At 44.1% G+C, this 20,678-nt stretch overlaps 1 protein-coding gene across 1 annotated transcript; it reads left to right on the top strand.

Annotated features, from left to right (window-relative positions):
* Positions 1–432: 432 nt before the first annotated feature.
* Positions 433–5,875, top strand: LOC110733934 (mitochondrial succinate-fumarate transporter 1-like). Its single transcript, XM_021914002.1, has 2 exons — positions 433–1,182; positions 4,867–5,875. Exons 1-2 carry the CDS (start codon positions 760–762, stop codon positions 5,401–5,403), a joined length of 960 nt encoding a protein of 319 aa, XP_021769694.1. The 5' UTR covers positions 433–759; the 3' UTR covers positions 5,404–5,875.
* Positions 5,876–20,678: the final 14,803 nt, after the last annotated feature.

Consider the following 20,678-nt stretch of genomic DNA (forward strand, 5'->3'; position numbering starts at 1 on the left):
TCTATTTTTTTGTAGTGCATGAAGATAAACTTGTACTTACTCCGTTTCGTAATAATCACAAAGTTAAAAATTATAGGATGACTAAAAGAAATTTTTTTATACTATAAAGTTTAGTTAGTAGGGGAGATAAATACTCCCTCTGTGTTTAAATAAATGAAACGTTTTGACTTTTACGAAGTTTTAGGAAGATTAATAGATTTTATTAAAATAATAGGGAGTGGGGTATAAGTTAAGGAGAGAGAAGAGAGTAAGAAGTTTTGTGGGACTATTAGTTAATAGAATGTTATTAAAAAAAAAATAGAGACAAGTTATTAAAAAAGGAAACGTTTTATTTATTTAAACATGGCCGAAAAAGAAAAACGTTTCATTTATTTAAATACGAAGGGTGTAATAAAAAAAAGTTGTGTAAGTGGGGTGGGTAGGAGAGAGAAATAATAAAATATATGTGAAAGTAAGATTAGTAAGAAAGAAATACACTAAAATAATAATGGGTTCTTTCCGAATAAAAAAGTGTTGTAATTATTATAAAACGGACGTAGAAGAAAAGAGTTGCGATTATTACAAAACGAATAGAGTATCTTTCGTATAAAAAATAAACCGCACCTACTTAGAACAACGAGCCACTTCATACCCACGTCAGAAAGCGGCTACTACTATTGTAAACCATTTTCATTCTCTCTCCCCCTCAACTGAGAAGACTGGAGAAGAAAAATCAATCCCCTCTTCTCCTTCTTCCAGTTTTCTCAAGAAATCACAAAAATGGCAGAACCCCAGAAAAACAACAACACCAACAATTCAACCCAAATCACAACGAGGGTGACAGTCCCACCATACATGAAAGCCATTTCAGGGTCAGTTGGAGGAATCGTAGAAGCCTGTTGTTTACAGCCGATTGACGTTATCAAAACCCGTTTACAGCTTGATAGGGCTGGAAATTACAAGGGTATCCTTCATTGTGGAACCACTGTTGCAAATACTGAAGGGGTACGTGCTCTTTGGAAGGGATTAACCCCATTTGCAACTCATCTCACTCTTAAGTATGCCCTTCGTATGGGTACTAATGCTGTCCTTCAATCGGCTTTTAAAGACTCTGAAACTGGCAAACTTAGTTATCAAGGTCGTTTGTTTTCTGGGTTTGGTGCTGGTGTTCTTGAAGCCCTCGTTATTGTCACCCCTTTTGAGGTTTGTTGAATTTTTCCCATTTTTTTTGGTTTAAATTTTGTGGGGTTTTGTTTTTGTTTAATACTTTAATTATTAATATTATATACTGTACTTTGCTTTTAATTTGTGGAGTTGTTGATAATTTGGATTAATTTAATTCGTAATGAACATTTTTGGATGTAGATGGGATTTGATCACATGTCTTAGTGATCCGTGATTGTTTTTTTTATAAATTCGATTAGTGGACAAAGAAGTTTGATAGAGAACTCCCCAATGTGAATTTGTGGTTGTTTTTGCAAATGGGGGCTTTTGTGGGTCCCATAGGAATACTCATTTTACTACGGCAGAATCCTAACCTGTGGTTGTTATTGTATTTTGATTAAAGAGGGGTAGTTTTGATTGATTGCATTTTGATTTGGATGTTGGTGTAGAATTCTAGATCATCTTGGATGAATTTGGTTGTTGTTGTCAAATACTTGTAGGTGAGAAATGTTAGGTTTGTAACGATTATGAACGTTCCACGTGTTCCTGACTGAGCTGGGATGAATCTTGGTAAAACTTTAGTTATTAGTTTATTAGCTGTTACAGATCAAAGTTGAAATGGTGGTGGCTTTTCAAATGGGCACTTTGAATTACTTTATTAGTTTTCTTTCTGATTACACTTTGATTGTTCAAATTATGGTAAAGTACGTACTAAGGTTGTCTATGGGAATGTCGATACGATTCGGAACCTTATAGTTATTCCCCCCCAAAAAAAGATAAGGAACTTTTGCTTAAGTATCAATCTGGAAGCTTTTTAGAATTTTCAATTACTTTAGGATGTATGGGTTTTTTTTTAATATATCAGGTTAAACCGTTAAAGTGGAATTATTCGAACATATTTTCCTTGTGGGTGGATTAGACTTTGGGATATTGGCAAAGGGTCTGAGTTCGTAATTAAGTTTGTTGGATCATTGAAATCAAGTACTAATTATACTGTATATCTGTACAATTTCTAATCAGACTATAAGGATGTCTTGAGGAACTTTAACAGCACATAGCTTCTTGAACTTTAACAGCACATAGCTTCTTGGGCCCAAGTATATAAATTAGATGTCACCACCTCTGTTTCATAATGTTTATCTACTTCATCATTTGCATAAAGACTTTAAAAAAAAAAAGACTTCTGCTAACTATATTGTTTTAATGAGCATAGCTTAATATACATGAATTTCTAGTGGTTGTTTACATGGGTGAGATGATAATAATCAGTTTGCCACTAAATTTGTTGCAGGGACTTAGCATTCATAGGCTTTTGATTTATACTCATATATCATCTATTAGAAGTTTTGTTTTGTCTTTGCGTATCTGTGTTGGTGCCAGGTTTGTGTACGCTGTTAAATTCCTCCATTGAAAAACTGAACCATGCTATGCCGATTATGTTTGTTAAAATGAATTTAAGGACTGGACTAGACTCAGAAAATAATGTTGTGGTATGTTATTTTGGCACTCAAGGGATCTAAAGAATTTATAGTGAAGAAGCATAGTTTTAGCATACAAGTTTGTGTTGTGTGTATGCAGGTCAGAGTATAATTTTGTTTAGGTTTCCATTCACTTTGTAATATGAAGTCTTTGAATCAACTCGACATTTAATTTCGTACTTTAGGGGCACCTCATTAATTTTTTATTATGAAGTCTTTTAGTATGTTTCTCGCACTTTAGAGTTGGTGGGAACTTGGGCTAGTAATTAGCTAATAACAGATATGCCTATTTATTAAGAAATTCTTATTTAGCAGGGTGAGGAGGGGTTGGATCACCCATGTTGTTAGAGGAGGTTGTTTCCCATCAACCTTCCTCTTCTTCTTTGCAAGTATAAAAATCAATTTAATAAGTGCAGGCTGTCTAATTAGTCATTATAGTTTAGCCCTTTGTTATACAAAGTCAAAGAGCTGTGAATTGATGACTGTGACTTCACTAGAAATGAACAGTAGTTCTAGATCATAGACCTTGTTGTTGTAAAGCCCAGGCACCTATATTTTTACATGAACAAGGCGGGAACAGGGTCTATATGGCTTAATTGCTGTTTGTGGCAACTGTGTCTCAAGACACAGAGTTTAGCTTTTCGGGTGTTGGGATAATATCAACCTTATTTCTGGTGGATATGCTGACATCTTGGCTATCCTGTTGCTGACAAAAATGCTCCATAATTTTATCATCCCTGCAGCACAATCTTGATAGTCGTAATGGAAGAAATTAAGGTTTCCATGCCATCATATGTGGAAATGGCCCAAAATAGTCACATAAACTATGTGTAGCATTTTTTTATCATGATGCAAATCTCTTACTTGTTGATACTAATATGGTATCTTCATCTTATATAAATCTATTTGTTGGTTATGAAAAACAGGCAACAGTCATGTAATTTGATTTTCTGCTTGCTTTTGTTTCTTATTTGTGTAACATGTAAAGCTCCTGTACTACCATGCTTTTTAAGATTGTGTCTGTAAAACTTTGTCCTTCTTGTCGTGTTGAACAATTTAACTTCCTAGCCATGTTAAATCACAAGAGCAGCCAAGCATAATGGAAAGAGATATAGTGGGAAAGGGGTAGAGTGGTATAAAGATACATCATATGCTGGCTGGTAGAGTAGAGGGTAGTGGGGAGACGACAATCAATCGCATATATCTGCCATAAGAGTGAGAAAAGTCATAAGAGAAACATTAGATTCTTATTCAAAGTAAGTGCTCATTTAAATAAGCCAATAGTCTACCTAATTCCAGTGACTTTCATCCTTCAATTCACTTGCATCATATGGAGACAAGTGCTGTTTATTAAACTCAAAACTCCTATACTTCCAAATCAGTTTACCTAACCAAGATATTCCTGCTTTCACTAGCTTAGTTCTAATATACTTCCTCCGTTTTTCTTTAATTGACGCGTATTCTTTTTAGAAAATTTCTTTTTAGTTGACACTTTTTTTTTGTGGTAAAGTTTGGTTATATACAATTCCTACTTTACCCTTGCTACCCCACATTACCCCCACCCAATTTTGAGTGGGTAGGAGTATTATGGTCTTTTTCTTCCTTTATCTCACCTCCTTAATATGTGTGCCAAAATAAAGTGTATCAACTAATAAAGAACGGATGAAGTACATCTTTGATACCAAAAAGTTGTTTTTTATTGAAAAAATAAGCAATCTCTACAATTGAGTAAAAAGTTGCTCTGTACAACTTAATTTGAAGTCCCTCAATGTCCTAAGCATATTACTTGCGGACTATGTCACTAGTTGTAGCATGAACTTCAGGTTGAGATCTTCTAAGCCAACAAGATACTTTTTACTGTTGAAGTCTCTAGAATAATAATTAGTGTCATAACGATCAAGAAATGAGCACTTAACTTTTGAAAGTAGATATGAGTTGACAAGAAAGAAGCCCGATATGGATTGCTGAAGACTGTGAAAAGGGTGAGAAACATGAGCTATAGCTCTCTAAGGAAATCAGAAGTGGAATTAATAGAATCTTTTGTAGGTCAATATTTTTCTTTCTTGAACAGTTCAAAAAAGCTCTGGTGTTGGCAACAGTTTTTAGGTTTATAACTTGTGTGTAGATTGACCCTGTAAATTATGTTTGATGCTAGACTATCCCTTTTTTCCCTAGGTTTGAATGTTAACATTCTTGCATTTCCCAGCTGTTGATGATGTATTGTATTTGTCTATATTTGACACAGGTGGTGAAAATTAGGTTACAACAGCAGAAAGGATTGAGTCCTGAACTCCTAAAATACAAGGGTCCCATTCATTGTGCCCGTATGACAATACGTGAAGAAGGAATTCGAGGGCTGTGGTCAGGTGCTGCTCCAACAGTCATGCGCAATGGAACTAACCAAGCAGCCATGTTCTCTGCCAAGTTCATGTTTGACAAGGCCTTGTGGAATAAGCAAGAAGGTGATGGAACAGTTCTCCAGCCATGGCAGTCTATGATTTCAGGATTTCTTGCTGGGACAGCAGGCCCCATATGCACTGGTCCATTTGATGTTGTGAAAACAAGGCTGATGGCACAAAGCAAGTCTGGGAATAATGTAAAGTACACTGGCATGGTTCATGCCATTAAAACAATCTATGCTGAGGAAGGGCTACGGGCTTTGTGGAGGGGATTACTTCCAAGACTCATGAGGATTCCACCTGGCCAGGCTATCATGTGGGCTGTTGCTGATCAGCTGACTGGACTTTATGAGAAGCGGTTCTTGCAAAGTGCACCCTTGTGAATAACCTAACTTGGTCTTTCTTCTTGTGCTTTGTTTTTCATGGTGATATTGAGAGGGCAGGAAATGTGTCTTATGGGCACAAAAGGAGTTCCTAGTGTATTTTTGACAAGTTCCCAGGAGGAAAGCTCTCACTGGTGATACTTGATAGGGAATTTTGGACTTGTTTGTTTGAGCAACTGTATTATATGGTGGGCAGCTTGATCAGATTTTGGTGCATAGAAGAAATCATGCTCTCTGACAAGAATGCCATTTATATCGCTTTTTTTTTTTTTTCCTAGCCTTTAGCTTCTGAATTTGATGATGTCGAAAATGATGAGGATAGGTCGGTAGTTATAGGTGTTTTGGCCAAATTTGTGACCAAGACAAGCATGTGTTTTAAACAATTCAAAGAGCACCTCCCATTCATTTGTAGAAAACATGAATTGGTTTCAGTCTTTGGCTGTAGTACTATGATCTGTATGGCTTTTTTTGCTGATGCGATGTATAATGAACACTAGAACAGTCTGGAATAGATGGACGAAGTGTTAATGCTGATGCGATGTATAATGAGCACTGCATGAGAAGCGAATCAGCCTCCAGGGCCTAGACTAAGGTGCTGTTAGAGAAGCAATATTACCCTTCAAGGTTAACGCCCACAGAATTGGGTACCCAACTAAACAAATTGGACAGAGACTGGCGACTGGCGACTGTGTGCGCCTGTGCGGACTTAGTTACTTCTCTCTTAATCCATAGCGAGAGCCCTTTAAATAATTTGGGTAACCAATTACTTGAATCAAGCAACTACACCAGGCCCTTTTAGTGGGTAAACAACACCTCTACATATTTTCTTAGACAGAGAAAAACACAATCTCCCACTAAAACTTGCATTGCAAATAGTCCCAACTAATTAATGCAACAAACACATACGGAGTATTACTTTGCCGTTGTCTTTTAATTAAATGACCACACGTTTTCTCGTTACGAGACCACTAAACAAGATAGTACTGTCATATAATGTTGAACCAAAAGCCCAAATGTTATTGTCATGCTCTAATCAATAAAGACTATCTTAACTACATTGACTAGGTAACTTGGTCTTGTAGGGAAAAAAAAAATTTGGAGAAGGGAAGATAGCTTTTGAAATCAATAGATTAACCGAGTTAAAGAAAGATGTTACTTTGAAAGTGGATCTCAAATAAGTTGTCACATTTTACAATCTTCCTAAAGTGTTATTGATTTATCGGCACAACTAGAATGAGATTCTACTAAGGGTAACAAAACTATCTTCCAATTTTGTAACTTGATTGAAAGATGGAAATTACTTCAAAAACCAGTTAGATTTCTAAGGCATTACTTTATAGAAGATAAGTATTTAGGGTTTGTAATTATTCTGATTTCTGAATAATGAATCAAATAAGGCCCCGTTCTTCTAGACTTTTTTGCAGTTAATAAAAGTTCAGTTCAGATCATTCATCAATTCATTTCAATTAAGTTATAACAACAACAACAACACTAATAATAATAGTTGTTGTTATTATTATTATTATTATTATTATTATTATTATTATTATTATTATTATTATTATTATTATTATTATAGAAAAATAACAAAAACCTACAAAGTCATTTGATTTACAAGAAATTAGTGGGGAGCCGAGATACAATCTGGGCCCCTACCCCTCTAGTTATAGCGAACTCGATCCTATTGAAGATATGAGCAGCTGCACGAGCACCAATATCCTGAGTCCTAGCAAACGCCTGAATCCGCTTCAGCAACGCAATAGCATCCTTCTCTAATTCCCCCAATGAAGAAAAGGAGAAAGGAAGAAAACCATAGCTGATTAGGGGATTTTTATCCACCAATCACCGTCTGACAAGTGGACCAACCAGGTTCCGCCACGTGTCCTTCACGTAGGCCAATAGGAGCCTGCCACGTGTCAATCACAGATACGTCCTCTGCGGACCAATTGAGACACGCCACGTGTCCACCCATGCCAAATGGGAAAACCGGCCAACAAGGCCCAATCCTGTTTAGAGGCCCGGTCAGCCCTAGGTTTACCCTAAACCTAGAGAGTGGCACGCTTCTCAAGACTATAAATACTTAATTAATCCTCATTAAAGGGGATGAAGCAATTAATGACTCTCACCTAGAGAAGTCTAAACACATTGATCACTCCTCCCCTAGAGGAACCAGATCTTCCCCCTTTAATTTCCGCACTTATTACTCCTTAATCAGGTACTAACTTGACCGTTGGAGGCGGAGCTCCCAGGAGTCTCCGTTATTTTGCAGGTACAGGCGTCCGGTTCCAGTCTCGGAATTGTAACTCTCCCGCAGGACATCAGAAAACCCCAAAACATTTGGCGCCGTCTGTGGGGAGAGTACTTCAGAGATGGCATCCAAGTCTGTACCGACTCCTGAAGAGAGGCGTCCCCTAGACGACCCTCAAGTTCAGTCGGACCATGACACCGAAAGTGAATTTGAAGTTGAAACTCATACGGCTTCAGACGGGACCCTAAGGGCCCGACGTACCCGTCATACCGAAAGGAGGGAACGGGAGCATCTTCAAACAGGAAGCGAGCCAGCAGGCGCACCGCCTGCTCGGCAACAGCCGACTGATGGGTCTACTCCCATCACAAGGAACGAACTCATGACCTTCATGAGGAACTTCAAGGGAGAGATTCAAGAGTTGATCAACAAGAAGCCGCCTGCTTCAGTCAAGGAGCAGTCGGCCAAGAAACCCTCCACTTCACTGAAGAGGAAGCCAGTTCAAGGGCGAGAGGCGACTCCTCATCCTAAATCTAGGAAGCGGGAGCCACCTGCCCTTGATTTCACAAAATTCCGTTATCCTACAGGAAATAGGAAACCAGTTCGTCATATTCAGGCGGACGGGTCAAAGCAAACATTCACAGATGCTCGGCTACTGCTAGAGCAGAAGAAGAGTGACCGATTGTCAGAGTCGGCTTCTACTTCAAACTTTCAAGACAGTTTGCGAAATGCCTCGATGAGGCATACTTAGTCGTACCATGAGAGTCAGTCAGGCGGCACCTCCCGTCAGTCCGGCTTTCATAGTGCTCAGGCGGTACCAAACTTACCATTCGTGCCGCAACAACAGTATTTTATGCAGCCACCTCCATTTGGTGGACCTACAGCAAAAAACGTCCAACCTATGGACTGGCAGCTACGGTTGCTTAGACTTGGTGAACAGCCGTCGGCCTTCTCCAAGGAAATTACTGAAGCCGCTCAGCCGGCTAAAGTGAAAAATGTACTAGTAGGCGCCTATGACGGCACTACTAACCCAGAAGACCATCTGATGGCATTCACCAACCTGATTTACCTTCAAGGGTTGGATGATCCCACTTGGTGCAAGTGTTTCCCAGCGACTCTCAAAGGAATCGCACAGCAATGGTTCGGCAACCTGCCGACTGGTTGTGTAAATAGCTTCAGGACGCTTGCTTACTTATTTGCCTCCAACTTCGCCATGAACATCCCAGCGAAGAAAACGACCCTTGATTTGGGAACAATTCAGCCGGGCGAGAAGGAGGGGCTTCGTTCTTACATCAGGCGTTTTAACCTGATGAGAATACAGATTCAAGGGTTACCGGATGAGGTAGCTTATACCGACTTTTTTAGAGGTCTCAAAGACGGGTCTACCTTCAAATTTGATTTGGTTCGAAAAAGGGTGGCGACTCTTCAAGAGGCCTTGATTGAAGCAGAAGCCTATATACAGGCGACTGATCTGTGTACGATAAAACAGTCGGACGGGAAAAGGTTCGACAAAAGAGAAGGACGACAGAAACAGTCGTCAAACAAAGATGAGAAAAGAAAAGAGGTCTGGGCGGCTGATTCCTCTAAACAGCCGGCCCAGAAAAAGAAAAAGGAATTCAAACCATACTCCCCAAAGTATGCGTTTAACAAGGATAACCAGTTTATCCTAAAAGAAATCAAGGGACGGATCTCAATTGAGAAGCCGGTCCCCATGAAGGGTTCTGCAAACAACCGGAACCAAGATAAAATCTGTGCTTATCATGATGACGTTGGTCATCACACCAATGACTGCATCAGTCTCATGCGGTACCTAGACCGCCTGGCTGAGCAAGGTGATCTTGACACTTATGTCAAGAAATCTACGGGGAACACTTCCTCAAAAAAGCTGTCGGCCAAAAAGAATCAACAGGCCGACAGCTCCGATACAGATGATGCAGTCGTCTACACCATTGCAGGCGGCTTCTCAGGAGGCGGCCCCACTATTAGGGGCAACAAAGATAATATAAGGCGGTTAGATGTAAATTCCGTTCACCAAGAACGGCCGTCCAAATATACATTTCCTGAGATTGTCATCACTGAAGAGGATCTAGGAGGGGTAAGGGGGTCGCATGACGACCCTCTCGTTATTGAATGTAAAGTGGACAACCAGAGAGTTGGCCGAATCCTCATAGATACCGGGAGCTCCTCAGATCTCATCAGCAGCAAATGTCTGTCGAAACTGAAATATCAGACTGACTGCATACATCCGGCCTCCCACCCTCTAATAGGGTTTGGAGGAGGAGTCGTCCACCCACTGGGACGAGTAGATTTACCCATTCTCCTGGGCGAAAAAGGGGAAAGACGACACATGGTAGTCCGGTTCCTAGTAGTAGAGGAACTCTCGGCCTACAACATGATTATGGGTCGACCAACCCTGAATAATTCCAAGGCTGTTATAATCCCGTCTCTTATGTTGCTCAAGTTTGAGAGGGATAATGGAACAGTCGGCTCCCTAAGGGGAGATCAGAGGATGGCCCGAGAGTGCTATCTCTCGGATGTCAAGCCCACTGTTATGGCCACTGGGTCAAGTGGTGAAAAAACAGACCTTGACAATGTCAAGGAGAGTGCGCCTGTTCAAGAAGCAGGCGGCAAAAAGAGAAAGGCGTCCCAGACAGAGTCCGCAAGAAAAGCAAGAAAATAGCAATCATTGGCAGAGGAGCGGCCGGATGAGTTCCGCCCTCAGCCGGCTGGTGAGCATGCGGACCTGATCTTAGACGACTCACGTCCTGACCGAACAGTCAAAGTTGGGACGACTGCTCTGAGAAACCTTGGTGACGACTTTCACAACTTATTGAAAGAAAAAAAGGACATCTTTGCATTTGAAGTCCATGAAATGCCAGGCATTAGTCCTGATTTGGCGGTACATAAACTCGCCGTGGATCCGAAAAAGAAGCCGGTACGGCAAAAGAAGCGGAACCATGGCGAAGAGAGAAGTCAGGCGGCAGCCGCCGAAGTTAAAAAATTACTTGATGCAGGGTTCATTCGGCAATGTTACTTCCCAGACTGGGTTGCAAATGTGGTGCTTGTTAAAAAGCCGAATGGCACCTGGCGAATGTGTGTAGACTACACAGACTTAAACAAGGTGTGCCCCAAAGACAGTTACCCTCTGCCTAAAATTGATAACCTGGTCGACTCAACAGCCGGCCATGCCTTGATGAGTTTCATGGACGCCTACTCTGGTTTCCATCAAATTCCCTTATGGAAGAAAGATCAGGAGAAGACGGCCTTCGTCACTGATCAGGGGTTATACTGTTACACGGTCATGCCGTTTGGTCTTAAGAATGCCCCGGCTACCTTCCAACGAATGATAAACACAGTGTTCTTTGATCAGATTGGGAGAAACGTCGAGGCATATATTGATGATATGATTGTCAAGACTAAACTTCAGAAAGATCATCTGTCGGACCTCCGAGAAACTTTCGCCACACTCAGGCGGCACCATGTCATGCTCAATCCCAAGAAATGTGTATTTGGAGTTGAGTCTGGGAAATTTCTCGGATTCCTTATCAATCAGAGAGGAATAGAAGCGAACCCTGAGAAGGTGCAGGCGGTCATTGACATGCAGTCGCCTCGTACCATCCGAGAGGTTCAGAAGTTAACAGGTTGTCTGGCGGCCTTGGGAAGATTTCTAAGCCGATCAGGCGACAAATGCCGAAACTTTTTCCAGGCAATTAAGAAAAAGGCAAGGTTTGAATGGGGGCCGGATGCTGAGGCCGCCTTCCAGAAATTAAAAGTTCACTTGCATTCCTTGCCGAGGCTGGTCAGCCCTTTGCCCAAAGAGGTTCTCTACATGTACCTGGCCGTCTCTGATCATGCGTTAAGCGCTGTTCTCCTTGCTGAAAGGGACGGCTGTCAGCTCCCGGTCTACTTTGTCAGTCACGTACTGAAAAATGCCGAGTTGAGGTATCCCCTAGTGGAGAAATTTGGTCTTGCACTCTTCATGGCTGTTAAAAAATTGAAGCCCTACTTTTTGGCACATACAGTCGTCGTGTATACAGACCAACCTATCAAGCGGCCGCTGACCATCATGGAGTCGTCAGGCCGAATGATCAAATGGGCCATAGAAATACAGAGCCTCGAAGTTACTTTCGAGCCTAGAAAAGCAGTGAAGGGGCAAGCCTTTGCTGACTTTATTGTAGAGATGACTCATCCTCCTGACTCTCAAGTTCCAGACCAAGTATGGAAGGTATATGTGGACGGAAGCTCTACTTCAAATGGTTGTGGAGCAGGCGTCATATGTCAGTCGCCAGAGGGCGACAGGTTCGAGTATGCTCTACGCTTCAGTTTTCAGGCTTCAAACAATGAGGCAGAATATGAAGCTTTACTAGCCGGGATCCGCATGTGCAAGGCGGCAGGGGCAAGAAAAATAGACGCCTGTTCCGATTCACAATTGATAGTGAGTCAGTACAATGGCGAATACGAAGCAACCCATCCGGCCATGATCAAGTATTTACAGGCGGTCCGACAAGCAGTCGGCTCCCTTGAGGATTTCCATCTGATCCAAGTGCCGAGATCAGAAAACAACCAGGCGGATGCACTGTCAAAATTAGCATCATCCGCCTCCTCTGATACTCCTCGAACTGTTTTTTGGGAAGTAATGGAGAAGAGAAGCATCGAGGAAAACCCTATTGGAATCCTAGACAGAAGCTCAACCTGGATGGATTCAATCAGGGCATATCTGACAAACGGTACACTGCCGGATGATCCTCAACAGGCGGCAGCACTGAAAAAACGAGCCACTTGTTTTGAAATGATTAAGGGAGAACTTCACAAGAGGGGGTACCTTCAACCCTTCTTAAAGTGTGTTACTCCAGAAAAGGGACGAGAGATACTAGATGATCTTCACTCTGGTTACTGTGCTTCGCATATAGGTGGTAGGATGCTTGCTCAAAGGGCAAGGCGGCAGGGCTACTTTTGGCCTACTTTGGAAGCAGATGCAATGGAGATGGTGAAAAAATGTGACAAGTGCCAAAGGTTTGGCAAACTAATTCACCGTCCGGCTACTGACCTCACTACCATTCACAGCCCACTACCGTTTGCTAAGTAGGGCATGGACATTCTGGGTCCATATACGCCTGCTACAGGCGGAAGGAGGTACATACTTGTTGCCGTCGACTACTTCACTAAATGGGTAGAGGCGGAGGCGGTAAAGGGAATCAAGACGAAAGATGTAATTTCATTCATTTGGAAAAATGTCATCACTCGGTTCGGGGTTCCCATGTCTATGGTTTTTGATAATGGTCCCCAATTTGAGACGCCTGTTCTCAAAAGCTGGTTGGGTGACCAAGGAATTGCAAACTACTTTGCATCTGTCGGCCGTCCACAAGAAAACGGGCAGGTAGAAACCTTTAATAAAATCATCTCAGACGGTCTCAAGAAAAAGATTGAACGAGCAGGCGGCCTATGGGCGGATGAACTACCACATGTTCTCTGGGCCATTAGGACGACTGAAAAAGGGGCGACTGGAGAAACTCCATTCCTCCTAACTTACGGTGCGGAAGCTGTTCTTCCAATAGAACACTACGAGCCGACTCTTCGAGTAATGCTATATGACGAAGAGGCAAACTGGGAAGCCATGCGCCTGGAATTAGACTCACTTCCTGAAAAGAGGGGCAATGCTGTCTTGCGCCATGAGATCTATCGCCTGAGAATGACTAGATCATACAACAAAAAAGTACACAGGCGTCCACTCAAAGTAGGGGACTTTGTACTTAGAAAAATGGAAGCAGTTGGTAGGGCTAATGAGTCTGGAAAACTAACTCCCAACTGGGAAGGACCCTACCGAATCTATGAGGAAGTCAGGGACGGTACCTACCGTCTGGAAACACCAGACAAACAACCGTTGCCTCGAACTTGGAATGTAGTTTATCTTAAGAAATATTTCTTTTGAATAATGTAAAGTAAAGAGCTACTTAATAAAAGTTTGCACTTACTATTCAATTTTGTATTACGAGGGGCATGCCGTCTGTACCTTTACAGTCGGCTACTCTCCATTGAGTTTTACACTCTATCTTCAGAGGGGCATGCCGTCTGTACCTTTACAGTCGGCTACTCTCCATTGAGTATTTCACTCACAATAGGGGCATGTCGCCTGGGCATATAGTCGGCTACTCTCCATAAGAAGATGGCCGACTGGTTCCAAACACATAGCCACCCCCCTAATACTTAGCTAAAAAGATTAGGGCCTGGCCGACCCTGTGCCTAACAGGCGGCTACCCTCCTTTTACTTAGCACCAACGTTCACCAAGAACTTACCAAGGCTACAGGTCGAATGATCAGACCAGGCGCCAAGCCAACTGATCAAATCTACAAAACTAATACGACCTGTCCCAACATCATAGCAGGCGTCCGACGGCATCCCTCCGGATGAAATTCGTCGCAGAGAGCAGCTCCCTTTTGGGTGGAACATTGTTCTATAAACTAATTACACGGCACCTATACGACTGTCCCCAAGGGCAACCACGTAGCCGTTTTTGAGACAAGGATAACTCTATCACTAACCAAACCAGTGGTAGCAGTTGACATCTGAGTCAGATGACCGCCTGTATTACTTGGGATAAATGCAGGGGGTACCTATTGAGTAAATAGCCAACAAACATTGGCGAATCAAGGGGTCTAGCCGGCCTACGCCGCCTGGTACCTCTACTTCTCAAACAAAAGTGACGGCGACTGAGTAACTCCAACGTTAACTCATAGTCACTCCCTCAAATTTGGTATGGAACCTAAAAGGTTTAAGTCGTCCGCCTGTTTTTAACAAACAGGGGCACTCAAACCCCTATTCCTACTAGGTAACCTATTGAGTTAATAGCCAACAAACATTGGCAAATCAAGGGATCAGCCGGCCTCCGCCGCCTGGTACCTCTACTACTCAATCTAGATTGTGACGAAGACTAAGTAACTCCTATGTTAACTTAATAGTCACTCAAACTTAGTATGGAGCCTAAAAGGTATGAGTCGTCCGCCTGTTTTTAGCAAACAGGGGCTCTCAACCACTACTCCTGCTAGGTTAACAAATTATGAGTTAAAAGCCAACAAACATTGGCGAATAAAGGGAAACAACCGGTACCCGCCGCTTGTTATCTTTACTACTCAATTCCTTGGCGACTAGGTAATACTCTATTTACTTGGTCAGACACTTTCCTACTTGGTTAAAATTACAAAAAGACAGGCACGCCTGCCTAAAAAGGATCCAGACAAAATAGTTCGAATACCGATTGAATAAATGGCCGACTGATCGTCTATCCTGGAAACAGACAACCAGTCGTCCAGGGGCATAGGCGGCGTACTAACTATACGTACCTGTCTGCAACGTTCGGCCATGTACAACAGTCGGTCTAGTAAACAATGGGATATTAGATATGGAATACTTGGACAAATTTGAAGCAAACAAAAATTCATTGCAAACAAAAATTCATTAAAAATAAGCCGGTCATTAAAGACCAGCAAAATATTCAAAGCCCCGGCCCCCTGGCCGGGTAAATACAAAGCAAACGACACGCAGGCCGTGGAAAGAATACATTAAGCTTAAGAAGGGGGCAGTTCAGTATTAGCAGCTGCCGCCTGGTCAGCACTCTTCTTGCTGGACTCGGCTTCAGCTGCATCATTTTTTGATGCCTTACCCCCAAGTGGCACAAGCGCCACAACCGGCTCCTCCTCCTCCAACGCTTCTCCCAACGCCTCTTCTTCAGCAGCCGCCAGGATCTCTTGATTATATGTTTCCGAACACTGGCGGTACGTTCTTTCCCAAGAGGCAAAGTCGGCATTGGGGAACAGGCGGCCCCAGGTCATGCGCTGGATTTGAGCGGAGTCTTCCATCATCTCCCGGACGAGCTCTTTCTTCTCTTGCTCGGCCTTTTCCGAGAGCTCTTGGGTAAGACTCTTCTCTTGGCTCACCAGGCGTTCTTTTACGCTTGCCAAGGATTTCTCCATGGCTTCGTAAGAGTACATTTTTAGGCGAAGAGGTTTCAGCTCGGCCTTAAGATTTGTGATGGTCGCCTCCAGCTCGTCATTCTTCTTCTGGGCCGCCTCTAACTGAGCCCGAACAGCGGCGGTAGCCTGCGCCTGATAATAAAGAATATCAATGGTCAGTACTTCATTTTGGGCAATTTGAAACATTGCCTTATCACAGTCAGAGGCGGCCATAGCTTTTGCAGCCTTTACCTCTTTGTTCTTCCGGTCAAGCGGCTTGCGAAGGCCGTTCACTCGGAGCAGGGCCTAAGTAAAAAGGGGAACATGCGTCAGTTTCCAAACAAAAAAGATAACAGGCGTCCTGGAATTCAAATACTCAAAAAGTATACCTCAGCAAGGACCCCTGCAATCCCATCAAGGTCAAGGGTGCCGACACCCCTGACCGCCTCCCTTTCAGATGGAGGAACTACTTTGATCATGGACTTGGCTACCTCTACCAAGTCAGGCCCCTGAGGGCCGGCTGCATCAAGCGTAAAAAAAGCAAGTTAGACCTAGTCAAGAAGGAAGCAAGTGTAAAAGTTTTTACAAGTAATTGTCCATACTTCTAGGCGGCCCCGCCGGAGTTTTAGAAGAAGTGGCCGGCTGCTTCTCAGCCGCCACTGTTTTCCTGGAAGACCCAGGAGAGCTTGCAACAGTCGTCCTCCGGGCCTTGGGGTCCGGCTGTTGCGAGGAAGAAGCTCTTGGAGTGCCCGACTGAAAAAAAAAAAAAAAAAAAAAAAAAAAAAAAAAAAAAAAAAGAGTTAGTATATGCATAAGACAACTCCTAAAAGAGGAAGAGTTTCGAAGCCTACCAAGGGTGCCCCCTTGTTGGGGGAGTCGGTACAAGACTGTTGCATGAGAGAGGCCCGCAACATGGCCGCCGCAGTCTTGGATGCTGTTATTTTACTCATGGCGTCAGCTGCAAAAAATAAACAGCAAAGTTAGTAAAAATCCCAAGTAAACAAGGCGTGAAAAAACAGAGTATTTGTCAGGCCGGCTACCTCTAGAGCACCGACTGCTGAGGCCACAGGCGGCCAAAAAGTACTCGTCATAGAGCCACTTGAAGCTCGGGACGCAGTTTAGGGGTACTTGCTCTCGTACCCCTGAAGTAGAGTTCACCCTAGTCTCTACTTTGAAGAGTCCTTTGTCTAGGATCTCTTTTTTAGCCTTTGGGGGAACAGGCGGCATGCTGCGGCCGCCTGCGAGAAGAGGCGGATCCCTATTCCACTTGTTAAAGCGTTTGTTCAGCTCCGTGTCTGAACCCTCGATGATAAGGAAGGTGTTCCGCCAATCCTTCCATTTGTTCGCCTTACCTCTCGTCATGAGGTAGCCCCTATGGCTTGTTAATTGATACCAGTCGGTACCTCCCGACTTAGGGGTCCGGCTGAGATAGTTCATGTGGCGAAAGCCTCAAAGCTTGGCTCCACCCCGTACATTTCGCACCCGGCCACATAGCCGAGTACGTTTACCCAAGAGTTGGGGGCTAACTGCCATAACCCCAAATCATACCCATCTAAAATCCGCTGAACAGCCGGATGTAATGGGAAGCGCAGTCCAGCTTTGATGGCCGCCACATAGCAGCCAAAGCAGCCGTCATCATAGCTGGTACCAGCCGGCCAGACAACAGTGTCTTCTGGATCCGGCACAAACACTAGAAAGTCGGGGCCCATTCTGTGGTTAGCTATAAAGCTCTCCACTTTGTCTTGCATGGCTGCGATCCGGCCCCGGGGTACCGTGCAGTAGTAAGGGGTGTTTTCCTCTCTGTAAGAGGCGGATGGCTCCGCCCAATTGCCCCCCTTCTCAACTGCATGAGAAAGCCTCGCCTCTTGTAGGCGGCTGTTTCTTTCTTCTGAGCCTGGAGAAGCGTGGCCAGAAGAGCTGGACTCGGACTCGTCCTCTGACGAGTCCGAAGAGGACGACTCCTCCCCTCTCCCAGAGGGGCCCGCCTCCTCTCCCTTAGAAGGAGCAGGAGGAAAATTAGACATATCAACGGTGAAATGGGAAGGGACCACCTTGACCCCTCCCTCAGAACTGTCGGCTTGGCAGCCGCCTCGTTTCACTTCTACATCTGGCGCCTAGTCAGATGTTTCACTAATGAGCACCCTTTGGGAGGAGCCGTCCGAGTTTGAGATCATAGCAGTCTTTTTTTGTTCTGGCCATCACGTTCTGCATAGACACAGATACAGTCGACTTTGTATAAAGGGCAAAGATGGGTCCAGAAAAGGGCAGGCGGCACTCCTAGTCCTAGATTCAGCCGTCCCCGGTGACCGGTTGATCACTAACTTAGGTCGTGTCGTGTGCTTCCGTGGTGCCATTTCAAAAAATAAAAAGAAAATTAAGAGTAAGAGAACTGAGTTACCTGAACGAGTGACGGTTGATGAAGTTCTGAAAATCCTGTGCAGTCGGCTTGTCAGAACAGGCGGTAGGCAGAAAAGGTCCGAAATGTCAGAGCAAGTTCAGGGGTCCGAATGTTCTCGCAAAGTTCTCAAATGTGAAAATGACCGAAGTCAGCACTTCCTTTTATAGGCAAAGTGAGAAGGCGAAGGGTCGCTTCCAAATTCAAAATTTGGGCGGGAAAAATCTCTCGGCCACTTGCAAGGTGACACCTGTAGCAGGCCGTCGCCTGTCACCGTGCGGCACCTGTCACAGGTGACACGTGACCAGTCACGTGCCACCTGTGAGGGGCAAATGATTAGGGGATTTTTATCCACCAATCACCGTCTGACAAGTGGACCAACCAGGTTCCGCCACGTGTCCTTCACGTAGGCCAATAGGAGCCTGCCACGTGTCAATCACAGATACGTCCTCTGCGGACCAATTGAGACACGCCATGTGTCCACCCATGCCAAATGGGAAAACCGGCCAACAAGGCCCAATCCTGTTTAGAGGCCCGGTCAGCCCTAGGTTTACCCTAAACCTAGAGAGTGCACGCTTCTCAAGACTATAAATACTTAATTAATCCTCATTAAAGGGGATGAAGCAATTAATGACTCTCACCTAGAGAAGTCTAAACACATTGATCACTCCTCCCCTAGAGGAACCAGATCTTCCCCCTTTAATTTCCGCACTTATTACTCCTTAATCAGGTACTAACTTGACCGTTGGAGGCGGAGCTCCCAGGAGTCTCCGTTATTTTGCAAGTACAGGCGTCCGGTTCCAGTCTCGGAATTGTAACTCTCCCGCAGGACATCAGAAAACCCCGAAACAATAGCCAATTGCCCTGCAACGCGCCCCATACTTGTCCCGCTTCCGCTGAGCCGCAGCCGACACAACACGACCAGGAACAAAGTCAGACAACCCAGATTATTATTATTATTATTATTATTATTATTATTATTATTATTATTATTATTATTATTATTATTATCTCAAAAACAGACAAAGTCATACAACCTACAACAAGTTAGTGGGAAGCCGAGATACAATCTGGGCCCCCACTCCTCTAGCTATAGCAAAGCCTACCCTAGTGAAGATAAAAGCTGCAGCACGAGCCCCAATGTCTTGCGTCGTCGAGAACCTCTGAACCCGCTTCAGCAACACGACAACCTCCTTCTCCAATTCCCCAAGCGAAGAAAAGGAGAAGGGAATGAAACCATACCCCATCAGCCGACAACCAGCTTCATACTTCATCCGCTTCCGATGACCGCATCAGCCACAACCCGTCCAGGAACAAAGTCAGAAAGCCCTGTCTGTGTCAATGGAGAAGACCCTGTTAAGTCCACACAAACATCGCGACCACGATCCCAAGAATAAAGTAACACATCAGCAGGTCTAAGGGCCCCGTCATTCCCTCCAGACAACCCTATGTCAACCTCCTTTCTTGCTGAAATCCCAGATCTGTAGCAGATATCAACAAGGGTATCCCGGACAATATTATGCCGATGTTTTAATACCGACAAGACCAGCACACGACATCGCGTGATCACGAAAATATCACCAGGAAAAACCCGAGAACAAGCAGAGCACGGCGTCGAGATAGAGAACAATGCAACACCCATCTGGTAGCACAACACACATCAGTAGGTCTTTGGGTTCATCGTCTGACCCAACCCAGAAATAGGACTGCCCGAAGCCAAGCAGAGGTGTGATCTCCCTGTTGCGATTTCCACAATGCTGATTGCCGAGGAGTCAAAGAATAGGCGGATTCTGCAGAAGCGGTAACCTTTGTGAAATACATATCTGCCAATTTCTCCATGAGTTTAGGGGCAACGACCTCACTAAGATTACTCATAATTTCAGACTCCACTATTCCATTAAACAAACTCAACGCATCTCCAAAGGCTCGTCCAAGACCAACAACACCAGCATGTCGTAATAGCTGTGTCTGCAACCCAGCAGACTGTAACCGGGAAGCAAGAAAAGCATAATGTCGAACATCACCTGCGGAATAAACACCAAGACCGCCAAAGCAAAAGGCAAGATGGCAAGCCGCCACTGCCAATCGCCAAACCAGGGCCCTGAAGCAGTAACAATACGCTCCAATAAAGATCTAAGAGCCCCATCGAATGTGCGCTGAGCCGTCTCAAAGGTACTAGGAGGACAAGTACGCAATGCAAAGTATAGCTTAGAAAACTCCGGTACAAGCCCTAAGCAACAACAGCTCGCACTGAGGATCATCTAGCTTAGCAACCCTATCCATAAGCGCAATGGTCTTGGTCACCCTCTACATCACAAGCTCACCTCCAAAACCGGAATCGGAACTAACGGGACCACCAAGCAGCTTAACACCACGCAAGGGTCGAGCAATATTAGGCGGAAAGACACCCACAAGCCTGCTTCGAGGGTCTTCTGTAGGCCAGAAAACTTCAGTTTTTTCCACGTTAAGATGTAACCCAAAACGAGGCCCGTCCTCCATAATCAATTGCAGAACCTTCCCTACCACCAACGTGTCACCAATCACAGTACCGTCATCCAAATACCAGGCCTGAAGACATACATCAAAAGTGTCTCTAATCTTACACACTAGGGGCTGTAAAACCAAAGCAAATAGCAAGGGACCAAGGGGATCACCCTGCTGCACTCCCTGAGACGACCAAAAGGTGTG

The sequence above is a fragment of the Chenopodium quinoa genome, unplaced genomic scaffold (assembly GCF_001683475.1).
Source record: "Chenopodium quinoa cultivar QQ74 unplaced genomic scaffold, ASM168347v1, whole genome shotgun sequence".
In the NCBI taxonomy this organism is placed as follows: Eukaryota; Viridiplantae; Streptophyta; class Magnoliopsida; order Caryophyllales; family Amaranthaceae; genus Chenopodium; species Chenopodium quinoa.

Excerpts from the sequence above, each read along its gene's own strand:
- LOC110733934 (XM_021914002.1), top strand. The coding sequence starts at position 760 with ATGGCAGAACCCCAGAAAAACAACAACACCAACAATTCAACCCAAATC. Across the intron at positions 1,183-4,866 it reads TTATTGTCACCCCTTTTGAG|GTGGTGAAAATTAGGTTACA; the intron begins GTTTGTTGAATT and ends TATTTGACACAG.